This window comes from Notothenia rossii, assembly GCF_949606895.1.
Source record: "Notothenia rossii genome assembly, chromosome: 8".
NCBI lineage: Eukaryota > Metazoa > Chordata > Actinopteri > Perciformes > Nototheniidae > Notothenia > Notothenia rossii.
In genome coordinates, this window is record NC_136906.1 from 74,411,230 (window position 1) to 74,432,248 (window position 21,019).

General features: G+C 39.3%; 2 protein-coding genes across 3 annotated transcripts; one reads left to right on the forward strand and one right to left on the reverse strand.

Annotated features, from left to right (window-relative positions):
- Nucleotides 1-101: 101 nt before the first annotated feature.
- knstrn (kinetochore localized astrin (SPAG5) binding protein) lies at nucleotides 102-3,052 on the reverse strand. Its single transcript, XM_079645061.1, has 9 exons — nucleotides 2,921-3,052; nucleotides 2,502-2,571; nucleotides 2,352-2,400; nucleotides 1,880-1,909; nucleotides 1,686-1,785; nucleotides 1,456-1,570; nucleotides 1,312-1,373; nucleotides 415-489; nucleotides 102-315 (listed from the first exon to the last, which is right to left on the reverse strand). The coding sequence occupies exons 2-9, from the start codon at nucleotides 2,521-2,523 to the stop codon at nucleotides 187-189; spliced, it is 582 nt and encodes a 193-aa protein (XP_079501187.1). The 5' UTR covers nucleotides 2,524-2,571; nucleotides 2,921-3,052; the 3' UTR covers nucleotides 102-186.
- Nucleotides 3,053-3,227: 175 nt separating this feature from the next.
- On the forward strand, nucleotides 3,228-20,117 carry knl1 (kinetochore scaffold 1). Of its 2 annotated transcripts, none has more exons than XM_079645481.1 (30): nucleotides 3,228-3,376; nucleotides 3,926-3,960; nucleotides 4,123-4,159; nucleotides 4,271-4,330; nucleotides 4,513-4,595; nucleotides 4,674-4,729; nucleotides 4,825-4,843; nucleotides 5,259-5,302; nucleotides 5,407-5,459; nucleotides 5,793-6,516; nucleotides 7,427-7,473; nucleotides 7,648-8,272; nucleotides 8,464-8,486; nucleotides 8,755-11,772; nucleotides 13,069-13,204; nucleotides 13,290-13,348; nucleotides 13,439-13,537; nucleotides 13,620-13,735; nucleotides 14,021-14,111; nucleotides 15,200-15,316; nucleotides 15,394-15,481; nucleotides 16,265-16,327; nucleotides 16,414-16,453; nucleotides 16,548-16,652; nucleotides 16,768-16,868; nucleotides 17,650-17,712; nucleotides 18,636-18,745; nucleotides 18,898-19,019; nucleotides 19,188-19,313; nucleotides 19,496-20,117. In XM_079645481.1, exons 2-30 carry the CDS (start codon nucleotides 3,932-3,934, stop codon nucleotides 19,590-19,592), a joined length of 6,351 nt encoding a protein of 2,116 aa, XP_079501607.1. In that variant the 5' UTR covers nucleotides 3,228-3,376; nucleotides 3,926-3,931; the 3' UTR covers nucleotides 19,593-20,117. The 2 variants fall into 2 exon arrangements, with proteins under 2 accessions (XP_079501607.1, XP_079501608.1); XM_079645482.1 differs by having other exon boundaries at nucleotides 4,828-4,843.
- Nucleotides 20,118-21,019: the final 902 nt, after the last annotated feature.

Sequence of the window (21,019 nt, forward strand, 5' to 3'; positions counted from 1 at the left end):
AAATGGAGCAACTGTTACAAAATCCAATTTCTCCCCGGGAGTTAGCATCTTCAAATATTGTGGTTTCAACGGTTTTAATATGAAAAGAGATGAGGAATAGGCGGAAGCAACAATACTTTATTCACTTTCTCTCACCACAACATACATCAATATACACTACATATTTAAGTCGAGAAATTATTACATTTATAACAAGAGAGCTTCTGCTTCTTTAAGAGCTTGTTCCGTTTCAGCAGCCTCCTGAGAAAAGTCCTCCCGTTCCTGCTTCATATGTTCCCGTGCTTTAGTGAGATCTGTCACTGTTGATTGGATTTCCTGTAAGCGTGTAAAATGAGGAACATTTAAAAACATTTCCTTAAATCTTATACAGCAAATAACAATGTTAAATGGATAATTACAAAGGAATTGACTCACCTCTAGCCGGGCACGTTGCTGGGATGCAGAGTCTCTGAACACTTTTAATTCATTCAGCAGGTTCGTGGATACACTCTGAAAAGGAGACATCGAAATGTGTGTTTGCTAGATGGCACTGCGGATGATAACCTACATTCTGTAACCCTTTAATGTAGGATAAAAGTAAAGTGCCAATTTCAATTATTTAAAAAAAAAAGGTAAAATGTTCTCACTTTTCTTTAATTGTGTTTTTTTGTGGCATATAACTAGTATATATGTTAAAGGTCCCCTATTATACTGTTTTTCATCAATTTATTATAGGTCTCAGATATATACAAAACATGTCTCTGAAGTGTTTGGCTCCAAATACCAAACAGATCAATGCAGCATCACAGGTCTCAGATATATCCAGAGCCTGTCTCTGATTGGCTGAAACATCAAACAGATCATTGCAGCATTACCCATAATCCCCTCTGTTTCAGCCCTGTTTCCAAAGTGCTGATTCTCTGTCTGTTACTTTAGATGAAAATAAGGAGCCCCTCCCCACGCCCCTCTGAGAGACATTTGGTTAAAAAGAACTCAATGGTGCTCTAGGAGGAGATTCAGGTGATAAGGGGGGGGGGTGGTTACCTTGGTTGCTGATTGGCTAATGGTTACACAAGACAAAACATCGTTATGACATCATAAAGTGGGTAAAATCTGATCACCTCATTTTCAGACAAAAAGTGAGAGAATCTTTTTTCCTGAAACTTTCAGAATCTCTTTCCACAGTGGGGACACATGTTGATGTAGAAGAGACATGGAAAAGTGGGTTTTGCACAATAGGAGACCTTTAATGTTTTTTGTGTGAGTTTGATAAAGCATATGACAAAAAAAAATGACTGTACCTATATGCAAACTGAAATAAAATAAACGTACCATCACTTCTTTTCTTTGATCTTCATTTTGTCGTGCAGCTTCTCCAACTCTTTCTCCTACAACTAAGGAGATCTTATGTTATTTACTATCAAGCTCAACACAAATGAAGATAAACACATTTGAAAATAATCAATACATATTCACCTGGGTCTATGTTGGCTACGACTAAGAGGACATGACAGTCCTTCAGGTTTTTCTTTACTTCCACATTCTCCGTTTCGATGTCACTGTACTGCAGCTCCAACTCAGCTACTCTTTGCTGAAATATAACAAGGAAAGAAAAGCTGTACATCTGAAAGGAAAACAGAAGAGAAAAATGCTCCTGCCAGAAGAATATACAGCCCAAAGTACACTGTTCAATATGTCTCCTGCACCTGTGTCTCTGAGAGGTTTTTCTGCAGCTCCTTGTTGGTAGCCATCAGATGCTGGTTCTGATCCTTGAGCCCTGCCTGTTGCCCATACCTGGTGGATGACCTACAGACAGGACAGGTGCATCCAAAAGTTGAAAAGAAATGAGGGATGACGCTCACTGCATTTTCAGGGATATAACATATAATGCATGACTTACCCTTTGGGGACTTTGGGAGCAACATTTTTCCTGGAAAACACAAGTGAAAACAAGATATTCAATAGCTTTTAAGCAGACATGTTGAGCCTAGCAGGTAAGAATGAGTTTGCATTGAACGATGAAAGGAAAATTATCGTAAAGTGCGTCAAGGTTTCTCTGAATTAAGCACTCAATTTACAATAAGGATGTTTATACTTTGTACTTCATTCTAGGTTTGCCCCCAAATTCTTCCGTTCATCCCTTTGCCTTTTGGGAGCAAGGTTTAAGGCTAAAAAAGATTTGATTTGAAGCTGTAGTGTGTTACTGTAAATTGACAACTGGTGGCAAAAGGTCTGTAGGCCTATAGAGTTTTTTATTCATATGTATCAGCTTGTTGAGTGTTGTTGGATTTGTAGGAGGTTTAATCAACATCTTCTAAGTCGTGACATGTACAGTTTTTGCGCTTGAACATTTAAAATCAGCAATTTCTTACCTTGTCACGTTGTCACCAGTTGTCTTTGTTTCTGTATGGAGCTGCACACCTGGGAAACACAAGGTTACAAATCAGCTGTTAAAATATACAATTACAATATTTAAAACATACATTGTCATCAAAGTGCAAAAAAAAGCTTATTTTGCTTACTTCTTGGAATCTTTGAAGACATTGTGCTTTATCGTTTTCCAATTAATACAATGCAGGTCAGGACAAAGGTCTGTATGAAGAAAAAATCTGATTAAGTTTAATTAAGTTATTCCTGGAAATCTTCACTGATCCAGCCGTTTACCTAAAACTACAGTATAATGTTTGCATACATGTATTCTTACGATTAAATAGGTTTGTCTTGGATTACAATAACAGATTACATACAATATAAGTGGATAACATGCCCTATTTATTCGCTGTCATGCGGAACATACAACTGTAGATATTTTTTATGGAGTTTGGTGCGATTCTCCTAATATTCGGTGACGATTTAAGAAAAATAGCATATCAAGAGTCTAGTTATAACCTTTATATATACAGTCTATGGTTATAACACATAACACAACAACAACGCCTACCTTTATCCAGAGCCGTATAATAGAATCTTTCTATATGGCGCTGCTTTTATCGATACGAAAAATGTGAGATCTGTCAACAACAGTCAACCCGAGGAATTTTGAAAACGTCCCGCCCTCAATAATCACTTCCGTTTTGATTACGTGAAATCCTGTACAGAAAAACCCGGGTTTTTATTTTTAAAAAGTGTGGTATTTCCTTATTCAAGTAAACTATATGTGAGAATAGAGTACTTTAGAGTACTTTCAGAAATAATTAACGAAATAAATTTAAAAAACGTAAAAGAGATAGTGTACTGCGCAGGCGCGGAGGCGGCTGAATTCAAACTGAAGACGTTAGCATCGGGCTCGTTGAATTTAGCAGCTACAGATAATGATAACCGTTTTAAGTAATGACAAAGGGATAAAACAACACTATCCGTTTTAAAACAGCAAGAATACGCTCAGAACAAACACAAGGTATGCATTTTGGTGTATTGTTTTGTTGTTCATGTGGTTTTCGTCATATTGGCAGACGTTAGCGTTAAATACCGTAGTAGCTTTAACGTTACACTAAAATCAATGTGTTATCTTTGCTAGCGAGGTGTTCAATCTTCAATTTGTCTTGTGTATTAAATGCAGAAAAACGCGAACTTATTAGCCTAAGTATTTTGGGGATAATATGTTTTGTTGACAAGGGGGGAACCCATAGAGATGGAAGAAGTATTTGGATCTAATACTATTGCAATACTCAAGTAAAGTCCCTCAGATTTGTACTTAATTGCAGTACTTGAGTAAATCTACTTGTTTATAGGTGTAATCACATGTCAAGTTAGATTATAAAGGCTAAATCCTTATACAGCTAACGATTCACTTATAATATGATATTTGTGGGGTTGTTAATTGTAATGCTCTAGCCAAAAATAAAGTCAGGCTCACAGATAATGCCATGTTTTATCAACTTAAATGTGATCATACACTGCAGAAGCTGTGTTTCCTGTATCAAGCTCTGTCTTCATCTCTTCCCAGTTGAAAATGGAGCCTCTGGATCCTGACAGAAATGAGTGAGTAAAAGCAGTAGTAGCATTTTCTGTCCAAACTTCAAAGCAACCGCCCACAGACAACCTAATTATCTTACAATTAACTGGTCATTTGATGTATTTACATACATTGTATATCATTATATACACCAGGGCTGAGGCTGTGTTTCATGTATTGTGTTTCAGGGGAGGCAGTGGATTCTCCAAGCGCCGCATTTCTTCGGTCAGTGCTACAAAACATTTTTATTGACAGACTATACATAATTTGACTTCTTATGTGAGAAAACCATTAGCCTAAAGTTTAACCATGATATTTGCAATATCGCCTTTTTAGATTTTAAAAGCACCACGAAGATCGATGAGATATTCTGACCCACAGCAACAAGAAATTGTGGTAACTGGATTACTTGATTAAAAATGTTACCTGAGTGTTGGGAATTTGTATTGTAATTAAATGTATTTTTAAACCATTATATATTTATGAAATATAAATTCTGAACCTATCAAGGATTCAGTTTAGTGTTATTTACATTGTTTATGGCCTTATCTTTACGTTATATATATATTTTCACTAAGGTGGAGTGTCCCAAATCAGTGGAAAAGAGGGTTTCGAGAAGAGTCAGTTTTGCCCCTGCCAATGGTTTTCTCCTTTTCTCAAGGTGAGATACAAAAATGAAGGGAGTCTTGATTTTCTACAGACACAGGAATGTTCTCCTAATCAATATATTTTCTTACAGCGATGAAAAAAATGACTCTCCTGTTCGAAGTCCTTTACAAGAGTTAATACCAACATGTAAGTATAAAGTGTAGCGTGTATAAGTATGTGAATTTAAAATTATTCTTTTTTTAACACCCATTTCATCTTTGTCTTGTGTTACTCCACATCAGCAGCAGGCACACAAAATAGGTAAGGTGTCTTGATCGTTTGAAGCACTACCTAATCTGTGGTTCATCTTGTTACTAGGGCTGCTCAATTAATCGTATTTTAATCGCAACGATTACGAAAACAACGTAATCAAAATAAAACGATAATTTTTTATTATTATTATTACTTTTTATTATTATTGGTTTTTCAGTTGAATTATACTTAAAGTTAATGGTAATCAACTGTTAAAAACATTTTTCTCCAATAAATTGATGTTTTCAAAGTAAATGGATAATCGTTTTTAATAATCGTGATCAATTATTGACCCAAATAATCGAGCAGCCCTACTTGTTACTATCACAAAACATTGATTTTAGATGCTAATGTTTGACCTACAGTAACACCAAACCAATACAATGTATTGTATAACCAACACAAGTGTGTTCTCTTTCATAAGGGTCCAGTTGGCAAGCACTGAAGATGGCAAACAACACATTTGGGGTGAGAATATTAACTTTTAAACTTCAAAAAAATATTACCAAATGCTCACATTATCTATTATAGTGTAAAATGACTATTACTACATTTCAACTCTTCAATTTTAGGGATGGAAACCCTATTGAAGGCCCCTCTGCATGCTTTTCAGCAAAGGGATGAGGTGAGCCTGAAGACTCTTTGCTGGGAATGGTTAAATTGCTTTGTAATGATTATATGTGGGAGGCGTGTGACGCAGTGAACTAGTGCGTTGGTGTTGGGATCAGGGTTAAAACCCCACTGCAGTCAGCATGTCGTTGTATCCCTGAGACACTTCACCCCAAATTGCTCCTGTGGGGATTGCCCATAGTATTGAGTATGTAAGTCGCTTTCGGATAAAAGCGTCTAACAAGTAACATGTCATGTAATTATATATTATAATGGTAATCAGGATTTCATGAGAAACTTGATATTTTTAACAAACATTCATTGAGCTAAAGCTACTTATCTTCACCAGGTCGACTTTGAGATGGACTTGGGGGAGAAAACGAGGATATTCTCGGATAATGAATTCATGGACATGACCCAGAGTCAAACTATAATCATCGCCAGTGATGCAGAATTACTTGAAAGTATTCCCCACCAAAACCATGATGTTTTACCCGCTAGAGGAGAGAAACCCTTCATATTCGGTGCACGTGATGCATCTAGGGATATGACCCCAAGTGTTCCTGCTTTACTACCCACAAGCATGAACTTGAATTCAACTGTAGAGAAGAGCAACATATCTTCAGCAATGCCTTTGTTGCATCCTGGATATGAAAACGTCTGCTTCTCTAAAATATCGGGCCCCAGCGTTAACCCTTTGACCACCAGAACCACGCCCGCTTCTGGTACATCCTCCGAAAAAGGAAACATCTCCATGGCCCAGATGAAAACAGTTTGTGTGGATGAAGAAAATCGGGTTCCAACTTCAGCTGTGAAAAATAAGTCTCTAAATACATCCAGAAAGATTGGTGACCTTTCTTATGGCAGTGCAATCTCTCCCCAAGATGATTTAAGCATGGATATGACTGAAGCTCAAACAGGCCGCATCCTGCGATCTACTGATGATGATCCCTTTCAGTGTCTTTTTCCCACGCAAGAAATGTACTCCCAACACGAGAACAGAGCGCCACAGACAGCAGGGAAGACCAAACAGCAGCCAATCAGCAAAACACCGGCATCATTCAACCCTAAAGGTATTGCATTTCATATCAACAAAATAACTACCGTAATTTTCAGACTATAAGCCGCACCTTTTTTCCCATTTTTCGACGCTGCGGCTTATATAACGGTGCGGCTAATCTATGGATTTCTACAGCTAACGGCCACTAGGGGACCTCCTAAATCTATGGATTTTACGGGTTACAGTCCACCACCTTTAACTCTATGGGCTCTATGGCCGGTCCGCGCCCCCCACCTTTAAGCGGCGGGTTCCAGCAGAAAAAGCTGGAGGCCGGAAAAGAGTGAGACAGGTAGCGCGCAAAAGTAAAAGTGGAACCGAGAGTGGTACGAGAGAAAGAACGAGAGCAAAACAGACAGACATTACGAGAGCAAGACAGTTTGTCCCCGTACCACTGGTTGAAAACCACTGCTGTAGATCACTGCCGGTACGTGCGCTGGGAGCGCACTGTTGAAGTTTGAAAGTTGAAAAGTTTGTGTGTCTGAAACGCTATGTGATACAGTACAGTTTACACAGCACATGTTCTGTAGCTACTATTGCACTAAATGGTAACACTTGAATACATTATGCAAATATGCAACTTGTTTGTTGAAATGTTAATAAATGGGAGCTTCCTCAAACAGCCATCTCTTTCCCGACAATCCCCTCTGTGCACGAACCCTTACATATGGTAATGAAACATTAAAACACCTGCGGCTTATAGTCCAGTGCGGCTTATATATGTACACATCATTCAATTTAGCTGCTGCGGCTTATATTCAGGTGCGCCTTATAGTCCGAAAATTACGGTAAATGATTATTCAACTTAATGTTCCAACACTAATGTATTTCTTGCATTGTTTGTCTTCATTATGCTGGTGTTATCTCACTACTTATAATTGAATATAATATAGTCTAAACGGCATCTTATTTTATTTCAAATTTAGATCTGATATCCGGGAGGACTCGTTCTATGCAGGCTCAGAGACACAGGGTGAGTTCATTATTATTTGTACTGTTCTGTTACAGTGAATTTCCTATCTTTTAAGTCTGAAAGTAATCTTTCATGCCAAACAGAAATGAAACGTGTTATAGTAATTGATTGTATAATAATAGTATAGTTTTCACAACATTGTTTTAACGCTAGTTTGTGTCTTTTCTTCTTCAGGTCACCCTTGGTACTAAAGATGAGTGCAGAGATAAAACCATAATGTTCTCTGCAAGCGACAAGTTTATGAATATGACTCCGAGTCACCCGGTCAACATTGCCAGTGGTTCATTGGCTCAACAAAACATAGAGAGAATTCCCCCTTGTGGAAACATTTACGAGAGAAAACGGGAAAATACTGGTGTGCCTGAGTCGTCAGCAAATGCTGTGGATCTTGGATTTAAAAACTTCCCTTCAAGTGTCTCTAAAGTTGGCACCCCCAGTGATAATCCAGCAACTGCTAGAATGGTACTTTCCTCTGCAGCATCCTCTAGGGAAACTGTCAACGCAAACAGCTCCCTCTCCGAGCGTAAGAGTTATGTTGGTAAAGAGAATCAGTCACAAATTACATCTAGGAGCTTTGGAAAACCATTTAATGGAGGTACAATCTGTGCTGAAAATGACGGGAGCATGGATATGACTGAAGCTCAGACCGGCCACATTACAGGACTCACGGGATCAGAGGAGCCTTTCCAGTTTATGTTTCCTTCACAAGATATGTACACCAACAGTGAAAGTGTGAAGAAACAAGAGATGACTTCAGGAGCGAAGAAAAGCAAAGTGCTAGGATCTTCTGACCGCACAGGTATGGAAACTACAAACCTTTCCCCCTACATTTGTGAGAAAGAAACCAAAACAAGACATTTGAGATATAAAAATGCTAATGAAAATTGTAACCAATTTTGATTGTGGTAATGTGAATGGTGATGTGAATCAAAATGGGACTTTGGGTTTACTAACTTACATTTTATTTAATTTTCTATCTCCACATATTAGGTTTGGAAACCAAAAGAAATCCGGTAAGCTTAAAAATCAATTACTTTTTTAGTTTTCATGTGCATTAACTTTATGCACAATGAATTATATACAGCAACTTTGTATGAATTATTAAGTTACATTTTATAGAGCTGTATTTTATCTTTATGTGGTTATATTTTGATTCAGCTGAAATAAACTAATTCCTTAAGTTTTGCAGAATCGCAGTAAATGCACTTTTTAATGTAATTTGAAGGTCGATGTTTTCTATGACTGACCACTTACAGTTATTGTTGTCTTCTCCACACACAGGTCACATTTTATAACGAAGACAAAACAGTCAGGTTTAATGCAGATGATGCAGCTATGGATGTGACAAGAAGTCACACGGCAAAAATTGACACCAATATACAACTACAGTCAAAACCAAATGTGGACTTCCTTCCGGCCCGTGGAGAGAAAACTGTGATGTTCAATTCTGATGATGCCTGTATGGATGTGACAAGAAGTCACACGGCAAAAATTGACACCGATATACAACGACAGTCAAAACCAAATCTGGATTCTTTACCACCCTTTGGAGAGAAAACTGTCAGGTTCAATGCTGACGATGCCTGTATGGATGTGACAAGAAGTCACACGGCAAAAATTGACACCAATATACGACTACAGTCAAAACCAAATGTGGACTTCCTTCCGGCCTGTGGAGAGAAAACTGTGCGGTTCAATGCTGATGATGCCTGTATGGATGTGACAAGAAGTCACACGGTTAAAATTGTCAGTGATTTACAACTGCAGACACAACCAAATGTGGATTTTTTACCGCCCTTTGGAGAGAAAACTGTGATGTTCAATGCTGACGATGCCTGTATGGATGTGACAAGAAGTCACACGGCAAAAATTGACACCAATATACAACTGCAGTCAAAACCAAATGTGGACTTCCTTCCGGCCTGTGGAGAGAAAACTGTGCGGTTCAATGCTGACGATGCCTGTATGGATGTGACAAGAAGTCACACGGCAAAAATTGACACCAATATACAACTGCAGTCAAAACCAAATGTGGACTTCCTTCCGACCTGTGGAGAGAAAACTGTCAGGTTCAATGCTGACGATGCCTGTATGGATGTGACAAGAAGTCACACGGTTAAAATTGTCAGTGATTTACAACGACAGCCACAACCAAATGTGGATTTTTTACCGCCCTTTGGAGAGAAAACTGTGAGGTTCAATGCTGACGATGCCTGTATGGATGTGACAAGAAGTCACACGGCAAAAATTGACACCAATATACAACGACAGTCAAAACTAAATGTGGACTTCCTTCCGGCCTGTGGAGAGAAAACTGTGATGTTCAATGCAGACGATGCCTGTATGGATGTGACAAGAAGTCACACGGCAAAAATTGTCAGTGATTTACAACTGCAGACACAACCAAATGTGGATTTTTTACCGCCCTTTGGAGAGAAAACTGTGAGGTTCAATGCTGACGATGCCTGTATGGATGTGACAAGAAGTCACACGGCAAAAATTGACACCAATATACGACGACAGTCACAACCAAATGTGGACTTCCTTCCGGCCTGTGGAGAGAAAACTGTGATGTTCAATGCTGATGATGCCTGTATGGAAGTGACAAGAAGTCACACGGCAAAAATTGACACCGATATACAACTACAGTCAAAACCAAATGTGGACTTCCTTCCGGCCTGTGGAGAGAAAACTGTGAGGTTCAATGCTGACGATGCCTGTATGGATGAGACGCAAAGCCACAGTGTAAATATTGCTACCGATTTAAAACAGCAGCCACACAAAAATGTGGACTTCTTACCAGCTTGTGTGCAGACAACAATGGGGTTCAGTGCAAATGATGCAGCTAAAGATGTGACAAGAAGTTGCACTGTAAACATTTCCACAGATTTTGAACCAAAGTCTTACCAAAATGTGGAAAGTCTACCTGCTTGTGGAGAAAAAACTGTCAAGTTCAATGCCACTGATGCGGCTATGGATGTGACCCAGTTCCTTGCTGTAAACACTGCCAGCAATTCAGAATCAGATCCACATCTTCCACACAGAGAATCTAACATATTATCCACCAATGAAAACAGGGATTTCCCTGTATCTGCAAAGAAGGCGCAGCGACCGCTTAGAAACCGATCTGCACACGTTTTGGATAACGGATTTAAAAACACCCTGTCCATTAAAGGTGGTGCTAATGCCGTGAACACCGGAGAAGTGGCTGCTGCTGCAGGCCTTCAAGAAACTGTCAACACAAATGGCCCACTTAGAAAACAGAAGCCCAATGTGGATACTGCAAATGAAGCGCCAGGGTTAATTTCAGCTGTAATAGAGAAGCCGGTAAACAAAACCATGACAGAAGATCCACAGGACGATGTAAGCATGTATATGACTGAAGCTCAAACGGGTAGCATTCTGGGACAAACGTGTACAGATGAGCCACCTCAACGCCCCCAGATCAATGAAGCACTAGGATGTCTGGAAATCATAAACTTTCCCGATACTCTTGACTCAAAAGAAACGTACATCTGGAAGGAACCTGAACCAATAAATCGAACGTGTACTTTACCACAGAAGACGGAGAGTAATCCTGGTGCCGTTGTTGACGCTGCGCCTTCACAGAAGTCTAGACGAATTAGTTTAGCCGATGTTCAGTCAAAAGTGAGGCGTTTAAGCCACATGATAAATACAGCTCCTGATACTATCGCCTTGGAAAGCTGCACAGCACCTGTGACTGGACTGGAAAGCGAAATGGACCAAAACTCAATGGACAAAACCGCATTCCTACCTGTAACAGAGCCTGCACATGAAATAAGTTTACTAAATACAGAAGAAAATCCACAAGCTCAATGTCTTACGCAAGAAGAACCCTTTACTACCCCTTACAACTTGAAGACTAAACAACTGATGTCCAGACTCTCAGTAGGAGGCTTTAAGGCAAAACTCCCGCAAAGAAACAAACCTGATGATCAAAAAAAGGAGTCTGCTGCGGGAGAACATACAAGGACAGTGAATGTTACTAATCAGCTGAGCAACTTCGACGATAGTGTGAGCGATATCTTCGATGAGGAGCTTGGAAGCTATGAAGATTTGTCAGAAACACTGGACACAACGAGTCCTCCGAAATCCACAGAAAAAGAGAGTAGTACCCAGGACTTATACATGGACGATATTTTACTGGACAACTTATTTCAACAGGACTTGAGCAGCATCGTAAATAGCAAAAAGAGACCTTTATCAGAGGAGGAAAATAACCCACAGGATGAGAAGAGATGGAAGACATACAATGAGGCAGCCACTGAGGGTGAAAAGGTATGTCAAATTAGAGTACTGTCAAGTCTCAAGTAATGGATGGGATCTTTATTAAGCCTTAAAGGATTGCTTCACCCCCAAAATGATCGCCAATTACTCAACCTTTAGCCGTGTTCACACCGCAGTACTTTTCCCACTTTAGTTCCGATATAGTTCCGAAATGTCGCGTTCACACCAAAAAGAGCCGGAACTAAAATGAGTTCATGAGAACCTTTTTACCCCCTTTTCCGTCCCTGCTAGAGAGCAGGGACTCTCATGCGGCTCTCTTGTGAGAAAAGAGCTATATTTCTGATTGGCTGGGCGGATTGCAAACCACGCCCCTTAAAACTCAAAAAAAGTGTTGTGAAGCCAACATTTTATTATCCTCGCATTAGCATTATTAGCATTAGCATTAGCCCAGCGCAGAAACGCAGAGAGACTAACTTATGGCAACACAAAATAAAACATGGGAGCGGTGGAGATGAGGAGGTGTCGGCGTTCTGGCGATTTACTCGGAAGGCTTCAGTAGAAGCTGCTGGGACTGGGATTTTGGGCGGCAGTATACGCCGTGAAGTTGTTTGCGGCCTGCCAGTAAACCTAAAGCAGAAGAAGAAGAAGTGACGTCAGCGGCTTCATTTGCCTAATCCACCCCCAGGGACTTATTCCGATGTGAACGCGATCTGTACTTAGTTCATGAGAACTAAAGAGTTCTGATGAACTAAGTTCTCATGAACCTTTGTGGGAAAAGTACTGCAGTGCGAATGCGCCTATTGTTAGCTTGAACTTGTGAAGAAAATGTTCTTACATGCCTCCATTATGAAATACAACTTTGAAAACATATACAACTCTCATAGAATTAAAGAAATTAGGTGTCGCTTAGAACAAACGATCATTTTGAGAGATGAGGTATTCTCTTAAATCCTTATCATTCATATTTATATAGAATATCAAACTTCCTTCTTAAACATAATTGCATTTTTATTCCCTACTTTTTTCAGGTTTTGTTCATTTTGCCCTTTTATTAATTTGAATCGCAACCCCTTTGCTGTTTTGACACATTAAAGGCCTTCTATTGAGTCAAAATACATAATTTTGGCTTTTTAATTTTGTAACAACTTTAGGTAGTGATGGTTTCATTACAGTAGATTGAGTATGACATGACTGTGGTCCTGATAGGATTATAGTTTATTAGATTATAGAATTGTATTATGCTGAATGTAAGGGTGATTTACTTCTCTTTGCTTTAGTACTATTGAGAATTAATAGCCCTGTAGTTTTTTGTCATAGAGATTCCTAATTTGTTTTATTGGTTGCCAGGGATTACAGTCTGAAGTTGGGGAGTGTGACGGCAACATTACTGCAGCTCCGAGCATGACGGCATACACCACAGATTACGCCACCAGCAGTCACACTTCCAGCACGAGATATGAATCTACTTCTGAATCAAGTACCGGTAAGTTGTTTTGGATTCACGTCATTAAAACCCTTTATCAACTATGTTTCTTCACAATAACAATTCTTCTTCTTCGTTCTTTCAGCTTCCAAACAAAGCATGTTGGAATCACAGCTTGAAGACTACACCAATGATTTACTGAGGGTAGGTCGTTGATGTGTTTTAAAACTAGATCGATTTGTTTGAAATATTCGTTTTTACTCAATTATTTATGGTCTACAATGTTTTTTACAGAAATGTGAAGATACCGACATTACAGTGTTGGAGTTCTTTAAAGTCTTCAACATACATTTTGTCATTCATGATAATCGGCAGAGCATCCTCCCTCGCAGAGTAAGTCAATCTTCATTTATTAAAAAACCTAATAAACAAACGTCAAAAAGTAGAGCCGTCATCTATCGTGTTGTGTTTGCAGCTTCAGTCTGACACAGATGGCACACAGATGGATCTATTGAAGAACAAACACATCCACGGTCCCAAAATAACGGTGTATGAAACAGACGTCCTGAACCTCAAAGAGACGGTGGAGGGGTATGTACACTTAAGATTGTATAAAACATTTACGACTGAGATTAATATGTGTAGAAGTTTAACACATTGAGCTTCCCTGAGAGAGTATTCATGTCTTATTCTTTGTCGGCTTTGCCCCCTAAATGCCCTTAAAAAGCAGCATATCTTTTATTGAATTCGATTGTAAGTGGCATCGTATGAAGTATGTTGTTCTGTATACATGCTGTATTTGATCCGGATATTGTTTCAAGAAGTAAAATTATGACTGAAGCTGAAACCAAAGCCTGTTGTGTGTTTTCTCCCCAGGTTGACAGAGAGGATGCAGGACTTGGACAGACCACTGAAGATTGTTAATCGAGCTTTGTGGGAAGAAGTGAGAAATGCTTCAGGGGAAGAGGTATTACATGCTAACTCCAGTGTATAGGGATGTGTACCGAGCCCCGGTATTAAACAGGCCCCGGGGCTGAATTATTAAAGACCGTGGTACCGATAAGCTCCGACGTTATCGGTACTGGAGACATCTAAAACATATGTCATATGTATTATTGCTACACAAACATTATATTGCAGTTTTAGTGTCACCAACTCCGTTTCTAATTTCTCAAAAAGACTACAAAATGCGTCTGTGATTATTTTTAGTATTTTCGATCTTTCCAATCCAGATGAGAGATCTCTCTCCCCCGTCTGTGTGCGAGGGGGCGGGGCAGTTTACACACACACACTCTGCTACATGCAGCAACACACACACACTGAGGAGATGGCGGAGAGAACGCGCTCCGAGGTGTGGTTAAACTTTACCCGTCTCGATGTGGACAATGCTCGTTACCTAAAGTGCAATAAGAATTTAGTATCTAAGGGCGGTAACACGAGCAATTTGTCTAAACATCTTGCAAAAATGCACCACATTCAGACGGAGAAATGTCTTTCTAGTAGCTCTGTAGCCCGTCCACGAGTAACGTTTCCACGTCAGGTGTTATGTATGCTAGCAGCAACACACGGAGTTAACTACATTATACAAACATGGGTTAATGATTAGACGTAACTGAGTTATTTAGTTTGTTAAAATTTTAGCTATTCTGTTTACAGTTCTGTCATTATTTAATTTGATTTGTTAAAACATTGTCGTTTCTTTTGATGTGAAATATTATGTATTTCATTTAAATAAAAAGCAATGTTAGTTTTGTTCACAATTTGTTTAGTTAGTTTACCTTTTTTTTTTTTTTTCAAAAGAACCGATAAGTACCGATAAAAGTAGTAGTATCGTTAAAACCTTAACGATACCCATCCCTACCATTGTATTACGTCTATGTTAATACGTTTGTTAATTTTGCACAAAGGCAGTGTAAAAAGGAACCTAATTCCCGTCCTTTTAAAGAGATGCGTGTGATTTATATTTGGCGATTTTAGCAGATGTCCTTTGCTGTGTGTGTAGATGTAGCATATGATCTTGTTCCTGACCCTCACTGTGTTTGTTTGGATTCACAGCTCAAATTGTGTGGTGCAAAACTAAAAGAGAGAAATAGCCTTTTCAGGAAGACGAGCAAAGTTCAGTCGCATGAAATGAAGGAGGTCTTGTACTCCAAGCTTGTGCAGGCTAACCTGGTAAGAGCCTTCACACAGAAATACTCAATTTCAACACTCGAATAGTAGAAGCTAATTGCCTTTTTTCATATTTTCAGGAGGAGCAACAGAGGTTGAGAGGAACGATTGGGAAAGCAGATGAGATGATAAAGAGTTTGGATGACTGTATTCACGAATTACAAACGGGTAAGGATAGAGAGGCGAAGTCCCTCCCTTTCCGGGGGACCTCCATGGGACCTTATTTCGGAAAAAGTATGTATTGAAGTCAATGGCGAGAGAAAGATTATCTTTTGATCCCGTTTGAATTGTGCCACGAATTACACATATGATGTTTGTCAATTTAAAAGATAATTTTGCAAGTCAAAAGAAATTAAATGTGTCGTAAAACTGTGAAGTAACACTTTTTTTTGTGCGAAACCGCTCAATGAACTACATCTCCCATCTCGCACCACACACCAAGACGGCCGTCACGTTGGCACATTTCACTTCTTTCTTTCAAAATGAGGCGGAAAGTATTAAAAGAGGTGAAAATCACTCCAAGTCTGGGCACGTTGAGAGCTGTACATACACACAAGGGGAGTTAGTCGGTTCCTAAGAGCCAGCATGCGGGACCGGGACTCTGGGATTTGTAGTCTTTCTAGTTGCATATTTTTCATAGTCTTATATTTCAACAGTTTTACGACAAACTGTGACTTTTTTGACATGGAAATTATTTTTTAAGATTGACAAACATCATATGTGTAATTCGTGGCACAAATCAAACGGGATCGAAAGATACGTTTTCTCTCCCCATTGACTTCAATACATAATTTTTCCGAAATAAGGTCCCATGGGTCGGAAGTAGTTGGGTGGGACTTCGCCTCTCTATACTACGGAAACATTTGGTCATGGCTGTGCAGTTCTCCTTGCCGCCTTCTCTGTATACTGGGCAAATTATTCAGTAACTCTTTTTGTTATTCCTGTTTTTAGAACTTGCTGCAGTTGAAGAAAAGGGATTTGAAGACAAACCAAGTCTGAAATCCCTTCAGGAAGGTGACTTTGAATACTACTTATTTATTCATTTACTTATTGTTCTGTTCATGAAATGAATATGTTATTAATATTGATTTATTTGACAGATTTGCAGGAAGCCACTGAGGCTTTGGCTGAAAATGACCGGTCAGTTGAGAATTTGAATACAAATCTTCCTCATGCCTAAGTTACAGAAAGTCATTTTGGTTTCTAACTCGTTTTTATTTTTGTTTTGCCACAGACAAATAGCCGAACTGGAGATGCAGAATAAGCAGAGTTCAAACAAACTGAACAAGCTGAGAACAGAGACGAGGAGCCTGGAGAGTCACGTCAGCGTGCTTCATCTGTGAGTTTATCATTTGAACTGTTCATTTTTGCTTTCAGAATACACAGCGATAATCTACTTTCAACCACCAAAACCTGCTTTTTTAAAAACATTTTCTTTACATCTCTTACCTCAGGTTAAATGAATGGGAGTTTGCAGAAAGGAGCGACAACTCCACCATCTACACTTTCCTCCACAAGACCCTTGATCTACAGCTGCTGTTTGAGAAACCCAATGGTGAGTGGTCTTCAACAGAAACCAACGAGTCAATGGTTATTTGTTTTTAAACTGTAGATATGTCAACAAGCTTCTAGAGACAGTGGACAGCATTAGTCCTGTTTTTTTTCAGGAGCTCATATGCAGGTAAAACTGTTGTTCACCTCCTAAACTATGTATTCTGTTTCCTAGACAGACTTTCACATCACTGATTAGTGATTTCATTTAGAGCAAAACAAGTCTCAAGCTCTCAAGTCTTTTCAATGATCAGGGTGTCCGTGGGGTCTTAAAAAGTATTAAAAGTTGATAAATCAATAAATATAGCGAAAAATAAGGGTATTAAAAAAGTATTAAACGGCATTTTCCAAGGTATTACATTTTGTAGCTTGTTTTCAATAAGTATATAAATTGTCCGAAGAGGTTGTATTCTACAGTGTGCCTGAATGTAATCATTGCGGACAACCAATACTGTATATAGTCAATGTGAGGTAAAGTGTGTCGCCAAGGTAACCGGTTTAAACTCGAAGTGGCGATGAGGTCTTAAAATGTATGGAAAGGGTCTTAATAAAGATCTTAAAAAGTTTTACATTTGACTTCAGGATTCCTGCATACTGTATACCCTGTCAATGTAATGGAAGGTGTGTGAAGGTCTGAATACATTTTAAATTTAACAAATTTAGATTTCAAAGATTCTATGGAAAATATGTTTATATACCAATGGATATACTTTTTTGTAAAGAAAAAAAAAATGCAGATACAGAGTGACACATGGTGATTTGTACCTTTTGTGTTTTTTTTGCAGGAAATGATGCTGATAAGTCTGAGAGGAAGATATCAGACATCACATTCAAACTTCAACTCGATGGTGAGTAAAAAGCAAACAGAAAGTAAATAGTCATAAAGGGTCATTTACAATAAATTGGCAGAACCTGTGTGATCCAAATGAAGTACCGTAATTTTCGGACTATAAGGCTCACCTGAATATAAGCCGCAGCAGCTAAATTGAATGATGTGTACATATATAAGCCGCACTGGACTATAAGCCGCAGGTGTTTTAATGTTTCATTACCATATGTAAGGGTTCGTGCACAGAGGGGATTGTCGGGAAAGAGATGGCTGTTTGAGGAAGCTCCCATTTATTAACATTTCAACAAACAAGTTGCATATTTGCATAACGTATTCAAGTGTTACCATTTAGTGCAATAGTAGCTACAGAACATGTACTGTGCTGTGTAAACTGTACTGTATCACATAGCGTTTCAGACTCACAAACTTTTCAACTTTCAAACTTAAACGGTGCGCTCCCAGCGCACGTACCGGCAGTGATCTACAGCAGTGGTTTTCAACCAGTGGTACGGGGACAAACTGTCTCGCTCTCGTAATGTCTGTCTGTCTTGCTCTCGTTCTGTCTCTCTTACCACTCTCGGTTCCACTTTTACTTTTGCGCGCTACCTGTCTCACTCTTTTCCGGCCTCCAGCTTTTCCTGCTGGAGCCCGCCGCTTAAAGGTGGGGGGCGCGGACCGGCCATAGAGCCCATAGAGTTAAAGGTGGTGGACTGTAACCTGTCAAATCCATAGATTTAGGAGGTCCCCTAGTGGCCGTTAGCTGTACAAATCCATAGATTAGCCGCACCGTTATATAAGCCGCAGGGTCGAAAAATTGGAAAAAAGGCGTGGCTTATAGTCCGAAAATTACGGTAATTATATAACGTACATTTTGAGCATGGGGGATGTTTTTGAGACTGGCCATTTGTGTTAACATCAACTGCTCTTTTGTTTTTTTACTAGATGAGAAGTCGCAGGACCACGCCCGCCTCGTTCACAAACTGCTCTCTCAGTACGTAGAGGGAAACACTGACTGGGTGGAGAAGTATCCAACAAGCAGACATGTTCCAACGGTATGTGTGTGTGTGAAGGGGTTTTGTATTTATCTTGTGGTACACTTGTAGAATTCTGTGTCAAAGTTGTCTCCGTTTGCTTTGGTGAAAATATAATTGTACACGGTTACTCCGAAACCTTACCCTGAGGTATTGTCTCCTGTTTTGTGAAGCTGCTGCACGATGTTAGCCTGGTGGTGAGTCGCTGTCGGCTGCTGGGGGAGGAGCTGCGTCTGCTGAACATGTGGGGGAGTCTGAAGCTCGATATTCTCAGCATCAGCTGTGTGGACACTCAGTAAGAACTCTTAATAACCAGTCCTTGCCGTATTGGAAGGAAAATGTATAATATAACATGTCAAATCTGTCATTAATGGGTCAGCTAATTTAACATTGTACATACTCAAAGCTACAAACAAGCTAAGCTATCTTTATATAATACATTTTCTTATTTCCCTTTCTCTAGAGTGGACATTGTCTTCAGCTGTCTCAAGTCATTTTCCAAGTTCGAGGTGATCTTCTCGGTCAGTTTGATCGCCCGCCACTGTGTCCTTAAAGTGCAGAGCTTCAAGAACATGATCGGAATCACAACGTAAGTTTGACTCAAATACACATTTAGTCAAAATGAAGTGAGGTTGTGTTTATGACTTTTTGGGTGGAAGGAAATGCAGCTCTGAATAAAAATGTGTCTGAGTTAGCACAACGATATGTTAGCTAGAACATCTAACCACTTCCTCACAAACGATACTATTTTACGTTTTCATGTTTTTGCAGGATCGAACAGATCGAGGTGATTGTTGCGTCTTTCAGTCCGGCCAAGAACGTCCTGACAAAGATTGTCAAGAAGATTCATGAAACTCTGCTCTGTTGAAACCAGGAAGTTTGATTCCATTCGTTAAACTCCTTTGTATGGCATAGACGTTGACAAACTATAGGAACAAATGTAAATAATGTACAGTCATTTTCTTTTTATTCTGAAATATTTTTCACTGTATTTTATGTCCCGATTAAATACTTGGTGTGCCAACGTACACGTTCAATTTGTTAGAATACATTGTTTTAATAATAATAAAGGTATTCTGATTCTGATTTGGTTTCTTTAAAAGCCTGCCTTGCTAATGTAGGTTACTCAAGTCATGCTCGAAGGCCGTTTATCTAAATATTTTTGACTTGATTCCTATTTGCTTAGTGATCATGTGAGCAATTTAAAAGAGAAACAACTGTTCACTGGTCTGAAATAACTTCAGTGCAGTTTCCGGAGTTGCCTCCAGATGCTGAACCTGGGCCAAACTTACATTACTTTGTTTACTTGTGTACAGCAATTTCCATTTTGTCGTAGTTTAGTAAAAATGTTTTGTACTTGCAAAAAAATCTAAAATAAATACAATTAAATGTTTCTTCTTTCTGTCAGTATATTGAAGGTTGTATTTCCAGTCTCACTTCAACAGCCATTTGAAGGATGACCTGCATGAAGAGCAAATTCACCCTTAGTGTCAAATGCTCTACCAGGGTGTCCGCGGGGTCTTAAAAAGTATTAAAAGTTGATAAATCAATTTAGCGAAAATTAAGGCTATTAAAAAGTATTAAACGGCATTTTCCAAGGTATTAAATGTTGTAGCTTGTTTTCAATAAGTACAGTCGGGCAAAAAAGTGTTTAGTCAGCCACCAATTGTGCAAGTTCTCCCACTTAAACAGATGAGAGAGGCCTGTAATTTTCATCCTAGGTACACTTCAACTATGAGAGACAGAATGGGGGGAAAGAATCCAGGAAATCAAATTGTAGGATTTTTAATGAATTAATTGGTAAACTCCTCGGTAAAATAAGTATTTGGTCACCTACAAACAAACCTGTAACTCACAGACCTGTAACTTCTTCTTTAAGAGTGTCCTCTGTCCTCCACTTGTTAACCTGTCCACAACCTCAAACAGTCACACTCCAAACTCCACTATGGCCAAGACCAAAGAGCTGTCAAAGGACACCAGAAACAAAATGGTAGACCTGCACCAGGCTGGGAAGACTGAATCTGCAATAGGTAAGCAGCTTGGTGTGAAGAAATCAACTGTGGGAGCAATTATTAGAAAATGGAAGACATACAAGACCACTGATAATCTCCCTCGATCTGGGGCTCCACGCAAGATCTCACCCTGTGGGGTCAAAATGATCACAAGAACGGTGAGCAAAAATCCCAGAACCACACGGGGGGACCTAGTCAATGACCTGAAGAGAGCTGGGACCAAAGTAACAAAGGCTACCATCAGTAACACACTACACCGCCAGGGACTCAAATCCTGCAGTGC